Source organism: Mus caroli, unplaced genomic scaffold (assembly GCF_978045245.1).
Source record: "Mus caroli unplaced genomic scaffold, Mus_caroli_1 scaffold_16, whole genome shotgun sequence".
In the NCBI taxonomy this organism is placed as follows: domain Eukaryota; kingdom Metazoa; phylum Chordata; class Mammalia; order Rodentia; family Muridae; genus Mus; species Mus caroli.
In genome coordinates, this window is record NW_028227271.1 from 8,197,708 (window position 1) to 8,225,000 (window position 27,293).

A 27,293-nucleotide genomic window follows, 5' to 3' on the forward strand; every position below is an offset into this window, starting at 1 on the left:
GAAGGTTGAGAACTGCTGTCTTAGGTAGAAAGAGTGTTTACGATCCCAGAAGCTGTGAAAGTGTCCCTTAGGTGTGGAGTTAGCCAGGGTTTCTGCAGTCCATCCCTCCCATCAGAGAACCAGTCACGAAGAGTCCATGGGGGCTGGCTTTGCCTTTACCACGGGAGCAGCGGGGTCTGACTGGAGCACTAGCCGAGGTACCGGGTATTGGCAGCAGCTCTCTGCTTTAAGGGCTTCTCATGGTTTCACACTCAGCTGTCATGCACACCTGCGTCCCCTCGAGCTCCGCTCTATGGACCTGCTGCACTTCTGAATCCCACTTCCCGGGATCACCAGGGTGCCCTCCACAGAGCCTACACATGATTTTACTTTCTCAGGAAACAGGTTGGCTTCCTCTGGCCAGTTTATGGTCAGGAGGCACCACAACACAAGGAACTAACTGTATTAAAGGTTCACAGGGTGGGGAAGGTTGAGAAGCCCTGGTTCAGACACCGTCGGAGTGGCCATTTGTCCCTATGGTTTCTTCCTTGGATATACTTTAGTACCATGGGCTCCGCCTCATTGCTCATGATGACAGCCAGGGTGGCGGTGTGGGGAGCTACAGAGAACAAGAACTCCAGAACCTAGCAAGGCTCACCCTACGTCAACATATAGGGAAGAGGAGCTGCAGATTTCTGCATGGGAACCCCAGCTCTGCCGCTGGCTGCGGACCCCTGTACATGTTTACCCCCCTCCCCACTCCCCTGGCTTCACTCTCCCCATCCAATGGGCAGAATACTCCTCTAAGGCCTAGGACTAGCACTGGGTAGTATTCGCTATGACCATGGCAAACAAAGTGTTAAAAAGACGTTTCCTTCCTTGCTGTGCCATCTGCATACAGAGAAGGCATTGTATTTCCCTGTATTCTCGCTCATTATCTCCTTTCCTCTTTCACAGTTAAGTCTTGTGAAATGAAAAGGATCTGTGTGTGTGTGTGTGTGTGTGTGTGTGTGCACATGGGCGCGCACATGTGTAAATTAACTAAGGCTGAGAAAAATTGTATTATGCTGATGGAAGAAGTCACTGCCTTTTTCCAAAACAGGCCATTTAATAAAAACCTTTCTAATAATCCCCCCCTCCACCCCCAATTACTTTTATAATTATTCATCACCAGAGCACCCTTGGAGTGAGCTCTCACTGCCAAGCTCGACACTCTTTTGCCGGTGGATTGTCTAATTAGTCTGTACCGTAGGCAGGGTTAGAAGCCTGAGATACCACACAGGCTGAGAGAGTAAAAATTTGTTCTAGATTAAGCCAACAGGAGGGGAAAGCGTGGGAGTCAGACACAGACCTCCAAAGCTCTGCTTCCCACTGGCCTGCCCCGCCCTTGGCTTGGGTAACAAATGCTGGTACCTTTCCAGGGCTGTTCTAAAACCTGCTAGGTCTCCATGACTGGCTGTGGGGTTTGCTGGGTTTGCTTGGTCTTCTTGGAGCAGGGCACACTCGCCCCTCAGGTTTATCTTTTTCAGACTCTGACATATTTCAGATCGCTGCAGAGAACTCCACAGTGGACTGACATAGATCCCTTCCCCCTCGAGGAGAGAAGCTGGCCTTTCCTCTGTAGAGTCAACCTCTCCTAAACCCTCAGCCTACTGGGTACCTACTGGATAATTAAGTTGGAGTTACCAGATCTCACCGAAATTATACCCAGACTTCCAGGAACTGATAAACCCAACGTCACTATCACATACACTAAAGGGAAATTGGCTTTATCACCTCCAATTAAAAACAAAAACAAACCTTTTAATTATAAAAGGTACTATCAAGAAAATAGGTAAGATAACTATGAAAAGCAAAATTATTTCAGAATTATGCCTTATTTGCACATTAAAAGCCACTTTTTGAATCATTTGTATCTTTCTTTCCCTTGAACTCATCATAAACCTTACGAATATCACACATCATGGATATGCCATGAGCAAACTTTTTTTATGGAAATGCAGCCTTCCACTGTCTGGCTGAGTCTGAAGTAGGCCATTTTAGACGGTGGTGTTCAAGTGTGTATAGGCCTATGTGTGAGCACGCGTGTTATAAAATGTGATAATGTCTGTGAAAATATTCTCGCCTCTCCATAACACCTGTCCCTTTCATGACAAGATCTTGCTATGTGGCCCACGATGACTTCGGATTAACCATCCTGTCTTGGTTCTGTGAAAACTGACATGACAGATCAGTGCGGCCACGCCGGACTTGGACATGTTTCTTGATGGACAGTCTGTAAGAGCTAAAGTAAGCAAACACACACACATCTTTCTGAGCCACCTGCTTTCTAGGAAAGACTGAGAAACAAAATCACCTGCTCTCGTTGGAGAGGTTGACACGGCAGCCTGTCACCTCGACATGGCGCTTCCGAGAGGCAGAGAGCAGAATCTCACAATGAGCACGGATCTCTTCCTACCAGGTTCAGGATGTGCTCCTATATGGGCCACTGTATTTTTCTCGGTTAGTGCATACGTGTGCTGTCACCTGCTACTGAGCTCCTGCAGCTGTGGGGGCTCCATCCTAAGGTATCAGTCTTGTGTCGCCTCCCGTGTGTTTATATGTCTCCGGGTATTTTGTTTATATTCAGTGTGTCAAAATCTGGCTTTTCTTAAATGCCTTCCGCTGCTAGTGGAGTTTAGAAAAGTCGCTTTAGACCCAGAAAGTACCTTCACTCGTTTTTGTTTCTATTGACGGCTTACGGTTTAAAGTATTCTGGCATTTGTTGCGGCATGCCATCCAAAGTGGTTGCCTTCCTTTCCTCAGTAACCAGCAAGTGTTTCCAGTGTTCATTAACTCACTCTGGAGCTACAAGTCTTCATTCCTGATGCATTAAATCCCTGCCTCAGAGCCGGGATCTGGCTGCCACGTCACATCCTTTGATCTCTTTAATCCTAAGCCAAACAAAACTGTCATTAAATTGTACTACTAATAGTTTAGTTAGTTAGCTTGTTTTGTTTTTGAGATAGGGTTTCTCTTCGTCTATTCCCAGCTGTCCTAGAACTTGCTCTGTGGACCAGGCTGGCCTTGAACTCACAGTGATCTACCTGTCTCTGCCTCCTGAGTACTGGGATTAAAGGTGTACACCACCGCTATTGAGCTAATATGTTTTTTATTAATAACAAACAGAACTAGTTTGTAAAGTCTGATGGTTTTAGCAATTTTTTCTCGTCTAAAATCAGATTTTAAAACCTCTTTTCTTTTGTTTTTAATCCCTTCTTCTTTGGCATATATTTTTGGTATGGAAAGTCCTAAGATTTAAACATTAACTAATTAACATTAGTTGTTGCTGTTGCAATTTCTTAGCGTTCTTACTGCCTCCTACTTGGGTTCTTCAGTAATGGCCGGAAACCCCTGATCTGCTGACAGGAATTGAGTGAAGAAACAGAAGAGCCACAAATGGACAATGGAGAAGGAACCCTGACCTGGCAATACTCCACGTGACAGCCAGGGAGCGCTCTAGCGCCATCTCTCTCTGGGACCATGTAGCAACCACACCTTTCTAGAGGAGACCATGTAGGCCTGGCTGGCACTTCCCTCAATATTTTAAAGGAGATAGTAAAAAAAAAAAGTGTCATGTAATAAAGAGAAAGTTAAACAGTTACTCAAACAGAGGCTCGAGACAGCTTCTTACCCAGAAGAAGACGGCGCTCGCACACAGGGTGACCCGGATGCACTTCCCACAGGCGGTAAATGGGATGCGCTCCTCCTCCTGGTGAATAGAAACGGCTGGTCAAGGGGGCAGCACCAGCAGAGCTGCTGACATCTCGGGGTGCGTCAACAGATCTTAGACTTAAAAACAAATCAACCTCTAGCTTGCCGGCATACTGTTCTCACTCGTGACCGCGTAGTTAGTAATCTCAGATGGACACAGAGGCCATGTTCAGGGTTGGCTTGTCTTGGTGGTGGATATTTACTCACCCGGCAAATGCTCTCAGCCATCAGAACCATGGGTTCTGGTCAAGGTTTTTTTTTTTTTTTTCTTCCGAGACAGGGTTTCTCTGTATAGCCCTGGCTGTCTTGGATCTCACTTTGTAGACCAGGCTGTCTCGAACTCAGAAATCCGCCTGCCTCTGCTTCCCAAGTGCTGGGATTAAAGGCATGTGCCACCACGCCCTGCCTAAATTTTATATATTAGCGTGGTATAACAATGAACTTCTGGGGAGTTTCCATCTTACAATTTACCAAGAGTAAAGACAACACTCTTCCTGACTTCCTCAGAAGAATAGCCAGAGGTGTAGCGCCAGAGGTGTAGCGCCAGGTGTGTACCTTAGCTGGTGCTCATTCTGTGCCTAGTACCCGAAGTGACCTTCAGACGCACCCCTCTCCCCAGTCCTCAGTATAGCAACACTGACACTCTATCACGTCCACTTTATGGATGAGGGGATTGAGGCGCAGATCTGGGATCAGCCCATCCATAAGCTGCTGGGTTAGGACCTGAGCCTCAGCTTGCAGTGTCAGCAACACAGGACTCTGCTCTCTAACCCAGGAGGATGTACAAAGGCAACAGAGGAAGAACAAGGAATAAAGAACAGTGAAATCTCATTTGGAAATTTTACTAAACAGCATTTCACAGTGGGTGGGGGTGAGGGTTAGTTCATTAGCTGACCATTTTAAATGGCCAGACCATCTCCCCTCTGGTTCTCTGGAGGCTTTGTCATTGCATGAATTACAGCTTTCATACTGGAATATCCTAGGTACTGCCCTGTACTCTCTAGCAAACAGCAGTCATTATTTAGGAAGGGGGCTTCCTGCATCCCAAATGTTACCTGCTGTGCTATTTATAAGATGAGGATGCTCAGGTATTCTCCATCCCTTATAGCACCCACAGTCTGAAAATCTGGAGGGTACTAACTTAGAAAACTACAGTTGGGGACATTTCAGACACTTGGTAAAAGAATTTTCCACCCAGGAGTGGTGGCTCCTATTCCAAACCTTCTGTGGGAACAGATTCCCACACTGATGACTAAGAACAGCTCTGTTGACAGAAATACCACAAACACCCAGAAATCACCTATTGGGGGGTTGGGGATGTAGGGGCAGATTTCTTCTTTTGGCAGCAGTAGTCACAACAGGCAGACTCTTTCAGTGACAGATGCCACACACAGTGCTGGCACACAGTAGGGCCATATACATTCCTGTCCTTCAACCCCTTCTGACTTTAGGATAAGAGTCACAGGATTTTTTTGTGTGTACAGCCCAACCAGAACCTGGGCCAGTGACTGAGCACAAGACAGAAGGGCAGCTGGGCGAGCCCAGGATGATAACTGGATGCAAGGAAGCTGCCTGTGATGACTGAGGCTCACCTGTACCCGCTAACATGGCTTCCTTAAACAACAACGCCTCCCTTTCCCTCTCTAAAATATACCCATTTTACTGTTACTGCATAAGAAGGACCACAGTGGTCTCCTACATACACTGTCCTAAGCAGTGTCCAGACACATCTGGGATACTCAGCACCTCAATGGTGCCATGATGGGCTCAGGCACCTACACTGTTCAAGCCCCTTGATGGCCTGGTGGATCATGTTGTGAACCACTGCAGAGAGAGCACTGCACTGCATCCCCTTGCTGAGAACCTGCAGAGAGAGCACTGTACTGCGTCCCCTTGCTGAGAACCTGCAGAGAGCACTGCACTCCATCCCCTTGCTGAGAACCTGCAGAGAGCACTGCACTGCATCCCCTTGCTGAGAACCTGCAGAGAGAGCACTGCACTGCATCCCCTTGCTGAGAACCTGCAGAGAGAGCACTGCATCCCCTTGCTGAGAACCTGCAGGAAAGCACTGCACTGCATCCCCTTGCTGAGAACCTGCAGGAGAGCACTGCATCCCCTTGCTGAGAACCTGCAGGGAGAGCACTACACTGCATCCCCTTGCTGAGAACCTGCAGGAGAGCACTGCACTGCATCCCCTTGCTGAGAACCTGCAGGAGAGCACTGCATCCCCTTGCTGAGAACCTGCAGGAAAGCACTGCATCCCCTTGCTGAGAACCTGCAGGGAGAGCACTGCATCCCCTTGCTGAGAACCTGCAGGAGAGCACTGCACTGCATCCCCTTGCTGAGAACCTGCAGAGAGCACTGCACTGCATCCCCTTGCTGAGAACCTGCAGAGAGAGCACTGCACTGCATCCCCTTGCTGAGAACCTGCAGGAGAGCACTGCATCCCCTTGCTGAGAACCTGCAGGAAAGCACTGCATTGCATCCCCTTGCTGAGAACCTGCAGGGAGAGCACTGCATCCCCTTGCTGAGAACCTGCAGGAGAGCACTGCATTGCATCCCCTTGCTGAGAACCCGCAGAGAGAGCACTGCACTGCATCCCCTTGCTGAGAACCCGCAGAGAGAGCACTGCACTGCATCCCCTTCCTGAGAACCTGCAGAGAGAGCACTGCACGGCATCCCCTTGCTGAGAACCTGCAGGAAAGCACTGCACGGCATCCCCTTGCTGAGAACCTGCAGGAAAGCACTGCACTGCATCCCCTTGCTGAGAACCTGCAGAGAGAGCACTGCACTGCATCCCCTTGCTGAGAACCTGCAGAGAGAGCACTGCATCCCCTTGCTGAGAACCTGCAGGAAAGCACTGCACTGCATCCCCTTGCTGAGAACCTGCAGGAGAGCACTGCATCCCCTTGCTGAGAACCTGCAGGGAGAGCACTACACGGCATCCCCTTGCTGAGAACCTGCAGGAGAGCACTGCACTGCATCCCCTTGCTGAGAACCTGCAGGAGAGCACTGCATCCCCTTGCTGAGAACCTGCAGGAAAGCACTGCATCCCCTTGCTGAGAACCTGCAGAGAGAGCACTGCACTGCATCCCCTTGCTGAGAACCTGCAGGAGAGCACTGCATCCCCTTGCTGAGAACCTGCAGGAAAGCACTGCACTGCATCCCCTTGCTGAGAACCTGCAGGGAGAGCACTGCATCCCCTTGCTGAGAACCTGCAGGAGAGCACTGCATTGCATCCCCTTGCTGAGAACCCGCAGAGAGAGCACTGCACTGCATCCCCTTGCTGAGAACCCGCAGAGAGAGCACTGCACTGCATCCCCTTCCTGAGAACCTGCAGAGAGAGCACTGCACGGCATCCCCTTGCTGAGAACCTGCAGGAAAGCACTGCACGGCATCCCCTTGCTGAGAACCTGCAGGAAAGCACTGCACTGCATCCCCTTGCTGAGAACCTGCAGGAAAGCACTGCACTGCATCCCCTTGCTGAGAACCTGCAGGAAAGCACTGCACTGCATCCCCTTGCTGAGAACCTGCAGGAGAGCACTGCACTGCATCCCCTTGCTGAGAACCTGCAGGAAAGCACTGCACTGCATCCCCTTGCTGAGAACCTGCAGGAAAGCACTGCACTGCATCCCCTTGCTGAGAACCTGCAGGAGAGCACTGCATCCCCTTGCTGAGAACCTGCAGGAGAGCACTGCATCCCCTTGCTGAGAACCTGCAGGGAGAGCACTACACTGCATCCCCTTGCTGAGAACCTGCAGGAGAGCACTGCATCCCCTTGCTGAGAACCTGCAGGAAAGCACTGCATCCCCTTGCTGAGAACCTGCAGGGAGAGCACTGCATCCCCTTGCTGAGAACCTGCAGGAGAGCACTGCACTGCATCCCCTTGCTGAGAACCTGCAGAGAGCACTGCACTGCATCCCCTTGCTGAGAACCTGCAGAGAGAGCACTGCACTGCATCCCCTTGCTGAGAACCTGCAGGAGAGCACTGCATCCCCTTGCTGAGAACCTGCAGGAAAGCACTGCACTGCATCCCCTTGCTGAGAACCTGCAGGAAAGCACTGCACTGCATCCCCTTGCTGAGAACCTGCAGGAAAGCACTGCACTGCATCCCCTTGCTGAGAACCTGCAGGAGAGCACTGCATCCCCTTGCTGAGAACCTGCAGGAAAGCACTGCATTGCATCCCCTTGCTGAGAACCTGCAGGGAGAGCACTGCATCCCCTTGCTGAGAACCTGCAGGAGAGCACTGCATTGCATCCCCTTGCTGAGAACCCGCAGAGAGAGCACTGCACTGCATCCCCTTGCTGAGAACCCGCAGAGAGAGCACTGCACTGCATCCCCTTCCTGAGAACCTGCAGAGAGAGCACTGCACGGCATCCCCTTGCTGAGAACCTGCAGGAAAGCACTGCACTGCATCCCCTTGCTGAGAACCTGCAGGAAAGCACTGCACTGCATCCCCTTGCTGAGAACCTGCAGGAAAGCACTGCACTGCATCCCCTTGCTGAGAACCTGCAGGAGAGCACTGCACTGCATCCCCTTGCTGAGAACCTGCAGGGAGAGCACTACACTGCATCCCCTTGCTGAGAACCTGCAGGAGAGCACTGCACTGCATCCCCTTGCTGAGAACCTGCAGGAAAGCACTGCACTGCATCCCCTTGCTGAGAACCTGCAGGAAGAGCACTGCACTGCATCCCCTTGCTGAGAACCTGCAGGAAAGCACTGCACTGCAGCAGTACAGACACGTACCTGAGTGATCTCGTTTATCACCACATGATTGCACTGGGCCTCGTACTCCGGCCGGGCCTGTTCCTCTTGCTGTAGCTCAACAGTGTCCCATTCATATTCAAGCTCTGCCTGGCGCCGCTTCCAAAACTCCAAAAACAATGTAACTGACAGGAGAGAAGAGGACAGTGTGGCTCTTTAAGGTTGGTGTCAGACTCCACACTGGGAATTACCACTCCTCTTTGTGGTGAGTGCAGTCTATTTATAGGAGATGCTAACATTTAAAAGGCAGGAAGTGCTTTTCTTTCTTTTTTTCTTTAAATGAAAATGTTAGTAATTTGCAAACACTGTAATACATGCTGTTCTGAGTCGGGCCACAGGGACGGTCAGAAGGCAAGTGTGTAAGTCAGACACAAAGCCTGCAACCCACACTTGGTCAACTGAACACACAAGTAATTCCCTACTTAAGCTTGGTCCATGGTTCAGCCTTTCCTTATGTCCTCCGTTCTCCTCTTCCTCCCTCCCCCTGGGACTGGGCTAGAAAGAACATTCTAGTGCCCTCTAAATGAGCTAAAACAATATTTTTACATGGAAAACCAATCTCTTTCTCAATTTTGTACAAACATGAAGCAATTAGGCATCTTTACTTTTCATAATATGTAATTCAAAAAAAAAAAAAAAAAGACCTAATACTGTCAAACGTATTGGAGATACGGCTTCCAGGTCAGTTTCCTAGGCTCTTTTAATTAGTGCACTGTCTCTAGTCTTTCTCACATAAACATTCTGACATTACCATGGTTCTGTTCACAATTACTGTTCAAGTGTCCACTACATGCTGAGAACAAGAAAGAGAAAAAGGGACTTCGATGTGATGCATGGAGATGGGAGACACAGCAGAGCAAGCCAGAGCAGACGGTGCTAGACTTGGCCAACAGACCAGTGGCTCTCAGCCTGGGGGTCACACCCCTGCAGGGGTCCCATATCAGATATCTGGCACATCAGATACTTACATTACAATTCATAACAGTAGCAAAATTATGAGGTAGCAATAAGATAATGTTATGGTATGAGAAACTATATATAAGGGTCGCAGCATCTGGAAGGTTGAGAACATTACAATAGACTTCCAGACCTCCAGGGACAGACTTCCAGAGGAGGGGGCCATGTGAGGTCTTGGGATGACTGACATGATCAGGTGAGGGAGGAAGGTGGCAGGTGAAAGGTTTATCTTCCTCATGGGGCTGCCCATGTCAAGGAGGCCAGGACACCAGGTGCTCTCCAGCCAGGCTCTGACTGCAGCGTTAAGATGAGGAAGATGGGCCAGCCAAGTGTCAGATATGCAGGAGGGCACCTTACAAAGAATATTATAGACCCTGAAAGGAGCCAGAAGTTTAACAAAGGATGGGAGGGGGCACTGGTGATGGTCTTGTGTGAACACAGGCACAGGAGGACCTCCATTGTAGGTAACACCAGATAAGGATGCACGTGTGAAGGACGTTGAAGCAGACAGGATAGATGCAAGGTGTAATGAAGGGGCTGGAAGAGGTCAACGCAGGCCAGGCTTCTGGTTTGAGCAGAGCACTTGATCCTAGTGTCGTGTAGGAGCACATGGGAAAGACGACATTGGGTCTGTGTGGGTGTTGAATGAGAATGATCCCCCAGGCTCGTACATTTGAATAGTTGTTGCCTATTTGGTGGAACTGTCTGGGAAGGATTAGGAGGTGTGGCCTTATTAGAGGAGGTGTGTCACTGGAGCAAGCTTTGGCGAGTCAAAAGCCAATGCCAGTCCCTGTAAGCTCTGTTCTCTCCCTCCCCCTCCTCCTCTCCCTCCCCCTCCCCCTCTCCCTCTCTCTGCTTCCTATTTGAGTATCAAGATGTGAGCTCACAGCTGCTTCTCCAGCCAACATGCCTACCGCTTACCATCAATATGCCTCGCCACCTTAACTCTCTGAAACAGTGAGCGCAAGTAAACACTTTTCTAAGTTGCCTCCGTCATGGTGTTTTATCACAGCAATAGAAAAGTAACTGAGACAGTGATAATAGGTGCCTGTGGGCAGGTGTCTTAGTCTAGAGGACTGAGAAAACCCAGCCAAGTCTGGAGTCCTCAGTGTTGACTGGGATTGGAGGGATGGCTAAATGAGGTGTGTACAGTGGCAGATCTCACTTGGGCTGCACATAAGAGGCAATTAGGAGGGTGGTGGTGGTGGGGGGGGGGCTTTAAAACAGTCCTGAGCACAGGCACCAGCCCTGAGAGTCTTTCTGGCTTAACAGGTCTGGAAGGAGAGATACTGCCTGGGCATGGGTGTTTCTTGTCTTCCAATCAGCAGTTAGGGTTGAGAGTTGGTGCTGCAGGGCAGAGTGGGAAGCCTGAGGCTTGGAGGAAAGGACACTGGAGGAGCAAGAATTCAACACTTTCCAAGGGTGAAGATGAGGGAATGGCTCAAGGACCCAGTTCCCAGGCTCGCTTGCATTGAGTACTTCACCAACAAGTTAGTCAGTGGTAGAAATGGCCTGGGCAGTTAGAATCAGTTCACCCACTGAAGGTGAGAAAATAGTCAGGCCTTCAGTGTCTTTGAACTTGCCTAAGGGAAGATGAGGTAACTGCTTGTCGCTAGATAAATACCTTCAGGACGCTAAGCTGTTGGGTGAAGCAGGCTGTGACAACCCACAGGAGCTATGCTAGCCTCAAGTGACAGACACTTCCTGAGACCCTTGCCAGGGAGTGTGAGGGTCAACCCTCTTAGGGTGACTATGGAACTAAAGCCCCTCGGTAAACATCCACACAGCCCCACGGAGGCCTACGTCAACTTACCCAAGTACTCTGCCAAGCATGCCCCATGCCAGAAGTTGACTCCACTCTGTCTCCTAAGTCTGAGGTCCTTCTAGTAAGGTGCGCTCTCTCACAAACAGCGCTTCATTTCCCCTGTCAGCACCCTCTTCTCGTCAACACATGCAACATGTAAGCCTGGTCTATATTTGCTTCTAGGCTTGTGGTCTGCCATACCTACACTGTCACTGTCATGGGGGAGGGAATGTCTTGTTCACAGATGCACAACTGAGCTTAACAAATGCACTGATTGAATACACTGAAGGGAATGTGCCAGAAACTGGGTACCCTCCAACCTTGGCTTAAGGAACCAGTCATCTTTGAGCGCCCAGTTAACACTGCCCCACTCTCTGCTATGTCAGTTGACCTGGGCCACTGCTTTGTTTCATTGAGTTTTGTTTTGTTTAAAGATTTGTTTATTTTATATACACTGTTGCTATCTTCAGACACACCAGAAGAGGGCATGGATCCCATCAGAGATGGTTGTTAGCTACCATGTGGTTGCTGGGACTTGAACTCAGGACCTCTAGAAAAGCAGTCAGTGCTCTTAACTGATGAGCCATCTCTTCAGCCCCCTTGTTTTGTTTCTTGTTTATCTCCCCAATTTATTAATTTGTATCTCATTTAATTAATTTATTTCTGCCTACTGATTGGGGGATCCTCTTTTTGTTTCCCCAAGGCCTCAGGTACCTTAAGTTACTTATTTGCAGCCTCTCTTATATTTTTATGTATATACTTGCAACTATAAATGCCCTGACAACCATTTTCATTGTACTGAAGAGGTTTTGGTAGACTGCGTTTTAATTTTCACTTGAGTCTAGGAACTTTTTCGAGTTGTTTCTGAATTTCTTCAATGACCTATTCATTCAGCAATCAAAAGTGTGTTGTTTGATTTTCAAGAGTCTATCTTTTGGGTTTTTTAATTTATTTTCATTATTTTTAAAACTGTGTGTGCAGGTGCTGGTGGAGGCCCGAGGTATTGGATCCTCTGAAGCCGGATTGATGAGTAAGTGGCCTAAAACGGGGGGATGGGGACTCTCCATGGATCCTCTGCTAAGCCAGCCTTTGCACTGGCCCACCTCTTTTCTACGGTTATTACAATCTTTTCAGACTTGTGGAGACTTGCTTTGTGTCTTAGAACAGGATCTACCTTGGAGAAAGTTCCAAGGATGCTTAGAGAAAGTATTTCTTTGGCCATCCCTACTTTTCTGAACCCTAAACAAAACATAAACACATCAAAATGTAATCAAGTCAATGAAATCAAACATCTCTGCCTCTTTCTAAGAACCTAGCTCCAAATTTCTTAATGAACGTTTTGGTTGTAGTCATTTTGTTTCTTGAGACAGGGTCTCTCCATGTAGCCCTGGCTGTCCTCAAAATCTCTATGTAGACCAGGTGGGCCTGAACCTCGGAGAAATCCACCCGTCTCTGTCGCCCGAGTGTTGGAATTAAAGGTGCGGGCCACCATGCGTGGCTTCCACTTTATCTGTCACCGATTGAAGCCTGGGAAAAGCCAAGCTCTCTACAGAGCTCTTATTTTGTGCTTGTCACTTTCTGTCTGGGTGGTCACAGGCCACTTGCCCTTTTTCTCACTTTTAAAATCATAACATGCATGCAGACTCCATGAAACAACTCTACCAGTGGAAGAGGATTCACAAAGATACCTTTACTCTCAAAAAGCAGCATGAACAACAATTCTAACCAACTCCTAAGGAGAAAGTAGCAGCTACCTAACCCTGCCCCCTGGCACGAAGGGTTGGAAGCTGCCTACTTCTTGGGCAGTTCACCCTTGGAAGTGAATGGATTTGAAGCGAGCAAGTGGCCAGGTTGTTAGAGTCTCAACCTTGAAGGTAAGCCCCAAGGGGTTACAAGAATGGAGGGAGATTCGTCATTTTTGTTCACAGCCGAGAACTCTATGGGGTGCAGTTACCCAATGTTTGGAGTCTTCTGGGAGTTATCAGGGTTATTCATATGCAGTGTGTCCCAAATGGGAGGGACTGCTATCCTGTATCTTTTGCTCCATGTCTCTGCAATACAACAAGCTGGGCTCCACTGTACTTCAGTACCCGGGCACACCATATACCAGGAGGCTCTAGGCCAGGGGCTCTCAACCTGTAGGTTACAACCCCTTGGGGGTGGGAGGAATGATACTTTCACAGGGGTTGCACATCAGATATCCACATTACAATTCCTAACAGTAGCAAAACTACAGTTATAAAGTAGCAATTCAATAATTTTATGGTTGAGGGCCACCACATCTTGAGGAACTGTATCTATTACAGGGTTTCAGCATTAGAAAGGTTGAGAACCACCGCTCTGATCAACTAGATGCAGTTAAAATTCTGCCAGTACCCACCAACATAATAAGAGATGAGGGGGGTGTTGCATAGATCTTATCTTAATTATGATAGCATTCTATCTAAGAAAGTATGTATTGGATAAAGATGTCCAAAACACAAAAAATCGTTGAGAGTGGTATAGTGTTACATTCTGTAACATCAAAGGGCAAGACATAAACTCTGATAGGTGGATGTGTTCAGACTCTGCCATGAGTCTGGGATGTCTTAAAGCTCTTCAGATGCCGTTACGTACAATGTTCTATATGGTTAATCGGCTTTCTCGCCCCATTCCACCTTTCTAACCTAGACTCTCTTGCACTGGGGTACTAGAAATGACTTTTAAAATGCTCATTAGCCATGGTTGTATGTCACTGAAACAGAGACAGAAGCGAGAGTATCGGGAACATCTCCAGCCCAGGGACCAGTTTCTTGATTCCCAAGTGTGGGTGCTGGGTTTTCTGATTCCATGGATCTTTGGATCCAGGAAGCTAATGGTTTCCCAGAAATCACTACACCTTGTTTAAAACTCTCCCTTAAATGTGATCATTAAAAAATGGTATTGTATGACCACGTATCTAAGCCAGGGAAAGTCAGGGAAGGAGAAATGAGGTTGGGATGTGTTCAGAATCTTTGTTTTAACCACAGCTTGTGCTCAGGATCCCATGAATTCCCCCAAATCTCCCAGGTTGGTGCAGCCTAAGTGCGGGCTATTTCTAGGTAGGTATGTGATTAGTACTATATAAGATTATAAAAGCTTTTCCGCCCTCAACGTTTACCATTTCCATCTAGAGAAGGAACGGAGAATTAGTCAGTGCCAGATACGCTGTGCAGGAGGAGCTGCCACAGGATTGGCAGAGGTTAGCAATGACTTCAGAGCCTCCTGCCGCCTCCACTCTGCAATTTCAGACTTTCCTGTAATGAGGTTCACAGCAGTGGTCCTCAGAAGGCAGAAGTAATGAGGAAACCGCTGTAAAGCACTTAGAGAGTTCATCAGAGAGATATCCTTAAAGATGTACATACGATACCACAAGCAAAACGCAAGAGACGCTTTCTGCACCCTAAAGTCAGACAGGATTGGCAGACAGCCTGATGCATGACAGTTCTACAACCAGGGTGCAGTTAACGATCAGAGAGAGGAAACTTAGGGAAATTTGGGCTTTGTCCCTCCTCCATCAAAATTAATATATTTTTTTTTCCTTTTACTTAAAATGTCTTCTGTGAGAGCTGTAGAGATCACAAGCTGTGGCTCACACAACATTAAGAGTACTGACCTACGTGCGTAGCTCCCTGGCTACTACTGGAGGAAGGTGATGTATTTACAACAGTGGAGGGCAACACAGAGGATTCTAATACGTAGATCTGACCCAAAGCGTCACTCATGGTAGGCAATGGTAGGCAAGGTAGGCAAGCATCCTCCCACTGAGCTGCACCCCCTGCCTGCTCTATGCTTCTGTGCCAAGTATCTTCCAGTGCGTGGTTTCCAGTAAAACATGCCAAGTGTCTGAATGACAGGGCCTCTTACTGGGTAGGTGTGGTCACCTTAGATTTCGGTGTCCCTGAACAGTATCCACAGGTCAGTCTTCTCTCTTTCCCTCTCTCCTTCCCACTCAGAGGTTGGCTTGCTATTTATTTATTTATTTATTTATCCACAGGTCAGTCTTCTCTCTCTCCCTCTCTCCTTCCCACTCAGAGGTTGGCTTGCTTGCTATTTATTTATTTATTTATTTATTTATTTATTTATTTATTTATAGTTTTTTGAGACAGGGTTTTTCTGTGTAGCCCTGGCTGTCTTGGAATTTGCTCTGTAGACCAGGCTGGCCTCGAACTCGGAGAACTCAGAGATCCACCTGCCTCTGCCTCCAGAGTGCTGGATTCAAAGGCGTGTGCCAGCCACCACCACCCTGTAGAAGTTAGGCCCAGTTCTTACTCCCAGTCCCGTGATCCCAGAAATAAAGAGTCTGACTCAAAAATATTTTTATAAATACTTTGGCCATATAGCTAGGCTCTAACTAGATCAAAACTAAAATATCCTAATTAATTTAACCTACATTCTGCCACACGGCTGGTTGGTTACCTGTATTTAGGTACCCTGCACCTGTCTTGTCACATCTTCCCAGGCTGATCTTCTGCCTGTGCTATCCCAGAATTCTTTCTGCCTCCCAGGTGTTCCTCCCACCTTCTATTTCCTGCCTAGGCCACAAGTGGTTAGATATATTATTGACAGGTACAACATCCATCCAGACGTGTAAGAATCTCTCTATACCACCCAGCACATGGGTACAATGTATCTCTTAAGGGTACAATGTACCATTCGGTGGCCCACCACCTGCCCTGCAAAGACCCCCAATCCCCAATTCTGTGTGTGCACACACTAATGACTTGCCTTTCAAGCTGAGAGGCATGGTTCAGTTCCTTCCCTATGCTTTCCTGTGACCTGACATTGCTGATCTCAATGCACAAAACACAAGTGGAAATCGAATGCCTGTATCCTTGATGATGGGACGTTTCCCTCTATGTTAGAGTATTTACGCCAATCAAACACTCAGACAGCTGCTTTTAAATGAAATGCTTTCCTCGCTACATTACCGATGCTACCCACATTAAAAAGGACAAACAACATCCAGTTTCTAGGAAGAACTTACGTGTCAAGATTGCATCTATTCTATTACAGAGAACTGGCTATTATTACCACAGTGAAATATACTTAAAAACTTTCCGATCCTATAAAACTATAAAAAGAAGCAAGCTCGCGGACATTCTCCTGTTCCTCACGGCTGCCCCTGCCCCAGGCTGAATCCCAACTGTGGGGACTGTTATAGTATAAGAATAAGCATTCCTTACCTACCAACCTGGAATATGGAAACACGATGAGCACTGACTTACACTAACACTGGGATTTTGGATTATTGCAGATTTTGTATTTGGGGACTAAAGAGGTTCCTGTGATTGTCTAGTCAAAGGGGAGGGGGAGGGGCAGGGAAAAGAGGAGCTCTGGTCCTGAGCATTTGAGACGATGGATAGCGAAACAGTGATGGCTTCCAGTGGCTCACACCCCTGGGTCCTCTCCTCCACTCCAGCCCTCATGCCTCAGGCTCGGATGCCTGCCTTGCTGCTTCAGCTGCCAGGACATTAGCAAATACTACAATCATGGGCCCAATGTTGCTGTTGCATTTGTGGGTACCCAGGGCGCAGTTGTGGCATGACTTTTATAGGGTAGCCAGTTGCCTTCTGATTGGTTTTGGGGTCTGCTTCACAGGACAGAAGTCAGGTTGGTACTCTAAACTGAGCTAAGAGCCCAGATCTGAGGAGGTCATAATCCCTAAGGTGGGACCTACTGTTGGGACTTTGCTAAAAATGGCCATGCAGCCAAGCTGTCTAAGCATTTAATTTAAACCCATAGTTCTAGGATGCTCTCAATGTCGGTAAAGAAGCTTCCCTGTGCTCAGCCCTAAATGGGACATCTCTTATCAGACCCCTGCCAAGACTCAGGTATCACTGCAGAGGAGGAGGGGGAGGACAGCGAGGAAGGGGAGGAGGAGAGGGGGATCAGGAGGGGGAGGAATTTAATGGTTTGAGGACAGGGAAGAGTACCATGAAATACTGTCTTCTGGATAAGGCATGGCTGCTACATACACAGACTCATAGTAGCCATGGTTACCTGCACCAGACCTGCCCACAATAAGCCAATCCAAATTGCAACATAGACTAGGGGTGAGCTCACAAAAGTCATCTCTAATGGAGAAGCTGCTGGCATTCAGCAGCTACCTGGGGAAGGAGACTCATTCTTCTCTGGATGGTTGGCCAGAGGTAGGGTTGCCTAGGCTCCAGAAGCTGGCCAAGAGCCCGTGCACACCCAGGCAGCGCCAACTGGGCTTAGTGAGCTATTTCAGAATAGAAGAGGAGAACATGAAGTTGAGAGGAAGACACACTGGGGAGGATCGGGGGCAACTTGAGGCATGAAGCAGGGGGTGGATATGACCAGATTTAATTGTATGACATTCTCAAAGAATAAATGTCAATAATAATCTTAATGCCAAACCCATTGAGGTCTGTGGTCCTTTGCGTCCTTTTGTATCTCTGAAGACCCATACAGAATCCTAGGCTAGACAATTTGAGGGTGAGACCATTTGGAACCCCACAGACCAGGCCAGGCTTCTTACTGCTACATCACCTCTTTACAGAGAAGCCAATGGCTCACCACAAAGATCAGGCCATGTGTGACTCAGGGAACTGAGAGAAGAAAAACAGAAAAACAAAAACAAAAAAGAATGAAACCGTGTGTGGTTGAAGCCATGGATTTCTGAGGGTAAATTTTCATACAGTAAAATCGAATGACAACTACCAACAAAGCTCTGGAGGAATGGAAGTTCAGCCAGAACGTGGTCCTAAAAGTACATGAATTTAATAGCTTACACAAAATTGCACAGACACCATCAAACTGAGAGAAAACTGAAAGTAACTTACCCCACACTCCCATAAATACAGCGAAGATCAGGGTTCCAAAACTGTCAAAGATGCACAATTTCTGGAAAACAGAGCAGCAAGGCATAAATAAATCAATTCCTCACTTATCAGAAATTCAGCAAATACGTAACACTTCGTACACTCTGCAGCCTGCAGTGTTCGCTGAGCCCAATGCTGGTTTAACAATCACCACACGTATTCTCACATTTTAAAAGCAAACAGCTTTCGCCGTCTGAGCCTTGAGTACATTTTCCAGTGGAATCTTTCCACACGGCGATAAAGAACTAGGCACATCTGCTAAGATTGCAGGCCTTTAAAGCCTCTTTTATGAGCTGTCAGAGTGAGTGGGAGAATGTGGCAAATGGCTCTAAGGATCCAGTGCCCTCTAAGTAAGTTTATGGTTTGCCTCTTATCAGTGTCTCAGTCCCCTCAGAGGATAAATTCCAGAAATATTCCTTTCCTTATTTAAAAAAAAAATACAAAGCTGCGTTTATGTAGTGATGGCTCTCCTCCAGGAGCCTTCTGCTTCCACCCTCCCGAGGACGGCTTTGCATCTGTAAGCGATGATGAGGATTTTCAGTGGGATCAAGGCAATGCAGGTGCTTCTGCTGATGGCTCTGGTACAATTATCAGGAAGGATTACTGTCTCACTGGGGCGGAGCTACCACGGCTGCCAAACTCCGCCTCTTTGGTGATGGATACATAGCCTATTTGCCTTTATGACTGGCTGGGGAAAAAAATCTAATTGACTTCTGTCATAGTTAGGGTTTTACTGACGTGAACAGATGCCATGACCTAGGCAAGTCTTCTAAGGAAAACATTTAATTGGGGTTGGCTTGGAGGTTCAGAGGTTTCAGTCCATTATCAAGGTAGGAACATGGCAGTATTCAGGCAGGCATGGTATAGGTGAAGCTGAGAGTTCTACATCTTTATCTGAAGGCTGCTAGGAGAAAAATAGCTTCCAGGCAGCTAGGATGAGGGACTTAAAACCCACACCTACAGTGACACACCTACTCCAAGAAGGCCACACCTTCAAACAATGCTACTTCCTGGGCCAAGTATATACAAACCATCACAGTTACCATCTTTTCATTTGTGAGCACTTAAAAACTTCCTTAAGGAAGGACTCACAAAGCTAATGGCTAAGTGGGAGCAGTGGGTTCTGCCTGTTTTACCAGAGGCCACGGGAAGAGTAAAGGGGGGAGGGGGTGCATGAAGAGGATCCAGGGGAACTTCTACAATGGTGACATTCAAAGGTGTTTCTAAGTGGGAAATGTACTCTGCCTAGATAGGTTTCTTTGTTTCCGTTGCCTTTTATATTCAAAGCTGTGTCATTTTCACGAGCACAAAGTCATTGTTTATTTTCATTAGAAACTATGTATCTAGTTACATTCTTATCCTCAGGGTTTCCAAAGCAGACACAAGTGCCTCCCTCATCCATGTGAACCTTACCTGAACAGCATGATTCTAAATGGTTTCAGGAGACAACCCCTCTTTAAAAAGAAAAATCTCCAGGTGAAGGAAGATATACATGTTATGCCTGGATGTCCCACAAATGATGCTTTCTGTATCTTTTCTCTTTGCCTTTGGGGAGCCATTGCTCTGAAATGTCCTTCAACCATTTACTGCAAATAGCTTCACACAAAGTGCCGTGAGAAATATCCCACATGTGAAATCTCCTTCCTCAAGACTCCATCCACTGTCACTCCCATTTTGGAATTGATACAAGTCAGGCCAAATGCCTAGTTCCCAGTGAGGGATGTGCCTGGTACCCCAGGGCAAGATTGGACATAGATGAATCTGCCATGCTACTAAGTAGATATGTGGCCTCTCTCTGCTTTGTCCTGAGAGCCCTTTGGAAGCAGGAGTAGGGGAGATGGTAAGGTACATGCTTGCTTAGAAGCCTAGCTTATCTTGATGGGCAGCTGAGCTGGCACAGTGGTCCAGATGCTATGTTAAGAGCAGCCCCAAGTCAGCATTTTATTGGAGTCACATCTCAACAAGTGAACATCTCTTCAGAGGAGAGGCAGAAATCAGTAAGTGAATCAATGTAATAAGAAGGATGGAAGAAATCAGAAACGTCTTTCCTGCCCCACCCCCTCTCATCCTTGCCCTGCCCTTCTCATCCTTACCCCACCCCTTTTATCCTTTCTCTCAAATTCTTATCTATGTGTCCTTCGCTTTGTAAATGGCTCCCACGAGATTCAAGAAATCCTTTAGGAAACATGACAGAACCAAAGACCCGCCCCCCACTCCCCCCAACCCTCTCCCTGAACAATGAAAGACACTTGAAAGTCCTCAGCTAAGGTAGTGTAGGTGGAGCCGAAGGAATGAAGTGGCGAGGGGAGGGAAGTGTAATGGATATCTTCAGAGCAGACCTTCCACTGTGGCTTTGTGGGTACACGGCTACTGCTTGGGTGCAGACAGAGCCTTGGGGAAATGCGCTAACAACTGCCTGTGATTCATCTGTCCAAAGCCATCAGCCAGCGGCTTCCTTGAGTCTTACTAATCAGTGCACAGTCTTCTAGTTCTGTTTGGGCACTGCCTTGGCTCAAGGGACAGGCAGTTAAATCCTCTTTAATCTTAGTTAAGTATAGAAATCAATTAGGCTGACAGTGTGCCACTGTCATCATAACTAGTAGTGGGGAAAGGTGTTCAAACACAAATCTGGATTTCAGGGTTGTGTGCCCAGTGCTACCAGTCCGTGAGAAATGTGGCATGGTGGGCAGCGCAGATCTGCTGTAGCTCTTGTCCTTGCCAGTTCCTAACTGTGTGAGCTTAACAGGCTGCTTAGTTTCTCGTGGCCTTAGTGTTTCAACATGTAAAATGGGAGAGGGATTCTGCCTACATCGCAGGTGCTATGTGTCAAAGGTGATGTAATCAGTATAAGAACACTGAAGAGCACCCGCAAAATGGCTCAGCAGGAAAAGATGCTTTGCTGCACAAGCCTGTGATGTGGAACCTCTCCAAAAAGGAAAGAGAGAAACAACTCCACAAAATGCCTCCTCTCACTTTAACACTTGCTTGTGTACATACACACACACACACACACACTATTAAAGTATAAAAGTCAGTATCTAGGGATGGAGAGATAGCTCAGAAGTTAAGAGCACTGGCTGCTCTTCCAGAGGTCCTACGTTCAATTCCCAGTAACTACGTGGTGGCTCATGACCATCTCATCTGTCCTGAGAATCTAATGCCCTACCCAGCGATAGTGTACTCACATAAATAAGTCTAAAGTAAAGTTCAAAAAGAAATTAATACTCTAGCATTACTCTTAAATGACAGTCTTTGATAGATTATGTCAGAATGCTCCAGGAACACACGATTCCTGGTCTCCCATGGCAAGACAAAATTCATATCAGAGACCAGTAGTCTATGGTGACAGGCTATTTTTTTACATCCAGAGATAAAGCACCTATGATGTAGGCGGAATCATTCCCACTTTGAAAGGTTGAAACATTGCGGTCCTAAGAGGTCAAGCTGTCTGTCAAAGCTCACAGCTTCTCAGCACACTTCCCTCCTGTCTCAAGGTTCGACCCAAGTTTCCTGGGTCTAAAGCGCTCACCCCACCAGGCAGTATTCAGGGTGTCAGCAGTGTTTTGTGAGGATGTTTTGTGCCAAGCATCTTTTGTCATCAAAATACAAAACTTTCCTTTTATAGTAACAGATATAGTCTAAATATGAGCAGGAGAGCCTTTAAAAAATCCAAGGGTATAGAGTGGCTGCACGTGCTGAAAGCAGAAAACACACGCTGTACAAACTGCAGGGGTTTTAAGTACAAATCTACAAGCACACATTTTAGGCTTCTACTCATTTGAATGAATGCAAACGCTTGCAATGGTACACGCATGGCTGAGGCTACAGCTCAATGGAAGGGCAGCCCCCAGCCTCGAGAAAACAAAATCTCTACTCAAAATAAGCCGACTTTGCAACTCCCGTTTGGATTAACCGAGTTCCTCAAATAGCTTCAAACTCACCACATCCTTCGTTCCCCTGAGCCTTCTGAGAAGTGGTCACTGCCACTTTATTATCTGTAAATGCAGAATAAACATGTGGACTGGACGCTACCTTCCAGCGTCGGGGAAACTTCATTTATAAAAGTCCCTTTTACATTCCTCAGAGGGAGAATAATTTTATATGCCATGCTTAAGTGAGTATTTTCTGCAAACATCTGGAATGCTGAAAGTTACCTTAGAAGATTCACAGGTGATATTCAGCCTCCAGAACGGACACAGCCTGTCACACTGGGGGCACATCAGGATCTGGCCACCGATGTCAGGATCACAGACCTCTTTGCTAAAGAAAAAAGAAATAAAACAACTCAGAAACGTTAACAAAAAAAAAAAAAAGCTTTCATATTCCACCAACAAAATAAAACCCGAGTCCATCCATGACAAGCAACAAAACTGAAGCCTGTGAATCAGAAACTCTAAAAGCACACAGAACAGTCAATGATCTGCATCCTTTCTTTAAAAAAATTTTTTTTTACATATTTCAAACATTTTAAGCCTTTATTTTTATTTATCTCTGTTGGTATTTTGCTAGCACGTATGTCTGCGCACCATATGCACAGAAGCCAGGACACTGGATCCTCCTGGGGCTGGAGTTATAAGACGGCTGTGAGCCAGCACGTGAGGGCTAGGAATGGAATCCAGGTCCGCAGGAAGAGCAGTCAGTGCTCTTAACCATTCAGGCATCTCTCCGGCGCTCATATTTTAATGTAATATCTTTTACTAATTCTTTGAGAATTCCATACAATGCCCAAGCGACCTCTTAACTCAGGGCTATGAGAAACGGTCTTCCTAACTGCTTTGCTTGGATCTGTAAAGCACAGACAGCCCATTGATGTAAGGCTTTGAACACCAGGAGGAGGGAAACCATAGCCTGTCACAGGTCCCAGCTGTCTCCGCACACCACCCAGGACCCTGCCGTTCTCCATCAAACCCCTCCAGTTGCTGTTTGTATTTGACGTGGGAATCACATCACTCCTTCTGCTTCCATGAGCAACTGAAGACCACACTGCTCCCCTGCACAGATCCTAGTTTTTTTTTTTTCTTTTGGTTTTTTGAGACAGGGAAATCTTAGTATTTATCGTAGCATTAGGTCTCACCTTGAACCCAGAGATAATAAGAGCATTTTTAGTAAAGTTTGTGGACACAGAATTAATATATATGTATACACAGGGAAATAAAAAGAGATTTTCTCTTTATCCACTTGAAACAATTGGGAAATAACATTTTTTAAAATATTATTATTTTTTTCAGTAGCTTAACAAGTATAGTGTCTGGGAATGAATCTAATCAAAGATGTATTAGTATTAAGATTTATATGAAAAAATACTACAAAACTTTATCATATACAGTGAGAAAGATCTGCACTATGACTTCAGAATTGTTTGGTGGCAGGGCGCCGGGGAGTATCAGGATTCTTGCTGGATCTTTTTCTATTGCTCTACAAATCTCACAGAAGACCCAAAGTTCATACCAGACCAATTAGACACAGCTGACACAGTCTAAACCACCAATAGCAGCATAAAATAAAACATGCAAAGGTTTCTACCTATATCCAAAGATCTGCCCCCCCCCCACCCCCTGATTTAGGCACTAGGAACAGACAGCTCAATTCATGATATGTGGAAGATCAGGAACGCAAATAAGTCCCATTGTGTCACATAAAAGTCAATTCTATTTGAGAAACAAGAATGACAGTTACAGAATATGAAAAAGAAACAGACCGGGCTGGAGAGCTGGGCTTCACAGAGAAGAGAACATACTGCTATTGTAGAAGACTTGAGTTCAGATCCCAGCCCCTACAGAGAGCAGCACACAACTGCCTGTAACTAGCTCCAGGAGATCTGATACCCTTTCTGGCTTTTGGGGGGGGGGCGCAAAGGGGAGCGGGCACCTGTGCTATCAACACACACATGTAATTGAAAATAAAAGAAATGTTTTTAAGAGACTATAACAACAAAAGAATATCTCAACAATCTTAGGATAAGGAGAAATGCTGTCACCATGGAAACGAAAACCACAGAGGAAGTTACCGACACATTTGAGATTTAATGAAAATAGACCAGGGGTTGTAGACTGCTCTCAGAGGTGATGCCATCTAGATGGACACTGCGGGAATGGGGGACGGACGGCATTACAGCTGGCCAGGTGACCTTGCAAATAACCCAGAGGAACATGGGTATGGGAAGCGTGTCTGAAGTGGCCATGCCAGCCCTAATGAAACCTAAAAGGAAGAACTAGGTATGGCGTAACCATAGTCCCCAAACCTTTAAGATCTCTGTGTGATGCAGGAGGCCACATGCATATGTTCTAGATAAGAGTGCATAAACCTGGACAGGTCTGAAAGATCCTGGAGGCTGACCCTGGCCTTCTGCCTAAGCCAGAAGGGAAGCCTTAGGAGAGCAGAATTCTGTCTGTTGGAGTGTCAGACACATTCCCAATACACATGGCAAGGAGAAGGACAGGACCCAGCATCCATGGAATCCCTGTAATCTACCTGGCATGTAGTGCTCTCTAGCACACACAGACTTCAGTACCCATACAAGGCAGGGAACACAGACCATGGAATCAGTCTAGGAAAGGAACAAGGGTGGCAGGGGAATTGCAACAAGAAGCAGCAATAAACCCTGAGAGGAAAATCTGATTCCCATGGCTCTTACAGTGTAATACTTAAAATGTCAGATTCTCAATGTACCCGTCGAAGGCGCATCAGAATCAGGAGTGAGCAAATATGAATTCAGAACTAAAGGAAGTCACACCTCGGGCATTAAAGAAATGATGTGACCGCGTCTCACCGAATGAGCAAAGCAGTATGCTAACGAGAACAAGACATTGAAGCCAAGCACAGTAACAGCAATGAGGAAGTCCTGAAAGGCTCTCCTCTGCAGACAAGAAACTTAATGTATCTCGTAAGGCTATACAGTCGGAGAAATGGAAAGAAAAAGGAGTAGGAAAGACCTGAAAAGTCAGCTTCAAATACCAGGGAACTCTATCAGATACACCATCAGCACACGCACTGGGCAAGTCGCATACAGGGAAGGAACCATTGGAGGATGAGCCCGACCTCCAGACTTTGACGAACGCTTTCATCGTTACATCCGAGAAACTCGGCAAGATCGTAGAAGGATACACTCAAGGAGATTCAAACCTAGGGACACCATACTCAAAGGGCACAGAGAGAGAGAGAGAGAGAGAGAGAGAGAGAGAGAGAGAGAGAGAGAGAGAGAGAGAGAGAGAGAATGAGAATGACTGGCCACCTAGAAAACTCACCAGAAAGAAAACACGACTCCCTGTCAGAAACCCAGGGTCCAGAAAGAGTGGGACAGTATTTGCTAAGTCATAAAAGCAAGCTGTGTACCCAGATTCTACACCTGCGAATCCAGTCATCAAGAATGAAGGAGGAACTCATGTAAGTTCAAGACAAACAAACAAACAAACAAACAAACCACTGGGCTCTCAGGCCAGGTAGGATACAACGTTGGCTCCTTCCAAACTCTGCCCAGCTCCCAAGAGACACCAAGTTGAGCTCCTAACACGAAGAATTGTGAGAAAAAAAAGCTCATTACTCACAAACTCCACTGTCTGTTGTGATATTATTTGAAACAGAAGAAGGCAGGATCTGACAAGGGGCTTCAATGCTGAGCACACAGAGAACTATTAATTCCAAGTCAACACAGTTATAGGCAGAAGATTCCAAGAGACGCTTCTCTAAAGTCACACCAGTGATAAGCCCAGAGAAGATGCTCAGCACCAGTCTAGGTTGGGAAACCCCACAACGGCCATGAGATACCACTTATACCGAATGAGATGGCCAACATCTTAGGGTTTTACTGCTGAACACACACCATGATCAAATCAAGTCTTATAGGACAACACTTCACTGGGGCTGGCTTACAGCTTCAGAGGTTCAATCCATTATCATCAAGGTGGGAGCGTGGCAGCATCCAGACATGCACGGTGCAAGAGTTGCTGAGAGTTCTACATCTTCATCTGAAGGCTGCTAGTGGAAGACTTACTTCCAGGCAGCTAAGATGAGGGTCTTATAGCCCACATCCACAGTGACGCATCTACACAACAGGTTCACACCGTCTAATAGTGCCACTCCCTGGAATGAGCATGTACAAACCATCACAGCCAATTCCAAAACATAAAAACAAAACCAAGGAAAGTACCCATTGGTCCCTGGAGAATCTGGAGTCCCTACGGGTGGCTGGTGGGAATGTAGAACAGCAGTCATCTAGAAAGTACTTTGGTAGTGTCTCCCAATGTCAAACAGAGACTTTATATATAGCCAGAAACCCCACCCCTTGGCATATCCTCAAGAGACATGGAACCATACGTCCCGTGACAACCCGTCAAGTAAATGTTCTCAGCAGACATAATATTTCTGAGCGACCCAGCATCCATCAGTTGATGTACAGATTGGGAATGTAGCATACCCATGCAATGGGATATCATTTGGCACCAAAAGGGATTGGGGTGTTAATAAATACATCAACAAAGGACTTTGAGATAATGTGAGTGGTAGAAAGCAATCATGAGACGCCACATAATCACTGGAGGCCACATAATCATGATAGATCACGCACTGCATAGCTTGACTTACACAATATCCATAATAGACAGATCTATAGAAACCAAGTACATTAGTGCTTTCTAGAGCCTAAGGGAATGGCCACTCAGGAGATCATGCTAGTGGGGCGCTGGCTTCTTTTGGGGTTGTTTTGGTTACTTTTCTGTTGCTGTGATTAATACCATGACCACGGTAGCTTATAGGAGAGTTTATTTTGGCTTACAGTTCTAAAGAGGTGTGTTCCTTACAGCACAGAGGCATGTCTGCATGTGGCAGGATCCAGGAGCTGAGAGATCACATCTCAACCACAAGCATGATGCAGAGGGAGCAAAACTGGAAGTGGGGTGAGACTATAAACTCTCAAAGCCCATCCCAGTGATGTCCTTCTGCCAACTGCGCCACCCGCTGGGGACAAAGTGTTAAGATGCCTGAGCCACTGGGAAACAGCTCTCATTCAAACCACCACATGCCACTCCTTGGCCCCCATAGGCTTACGGCTGTATCATAAAGCAAAATGTATTTAACCCAACCTCAAAAATCCCCATAGTCTTTACAAGAAAATTTCAAGTCCTCAACCCAATGTTTCTTGTGAGAATTAAGGCGATGCCTTAATTGCGCCTCC

General features: G+C 46.9%; 1 protein-coding gene across 3 annotated transcripts in view; it reads right to left on the reverse strand.

Annotated features, from left to right (window-relative positions):
* Ano6 (anoctamin 6) overlaps positions 1 to 27,293 on the reverse strand; it is a 187,060-nt gene that overhangs the window by 27,797 nt on the left and 131,970 nt on the right. For all 3 annotated transcript variants that reach the window (XM_021183693.2, XM_021183694.3, XM_029469721.2), the window contains 4 exons: positions 22,279 to 22,384; positions 18,086 to 18,146; positions 8,480 to 8,622; positions 3,653 to 3,730 (listed from right to left, as the gene is read on the reverse strand). In XM_021183693.2, coding sequence (XP_021039352.1) covers positions 3,653 to 3,730; positions 8,480 to 8,622; positions 18,086 to 18,146; positions 22,279 to 22,384 — 388 coding nt within the window. The remainder of the gene's footprint in view (positions 1 to 3,652; positions 3,731 to 8,479; positions 8,623 to 18,085; positions 18,147 to 22,278; positions 22,385 to 27,293) is intronic.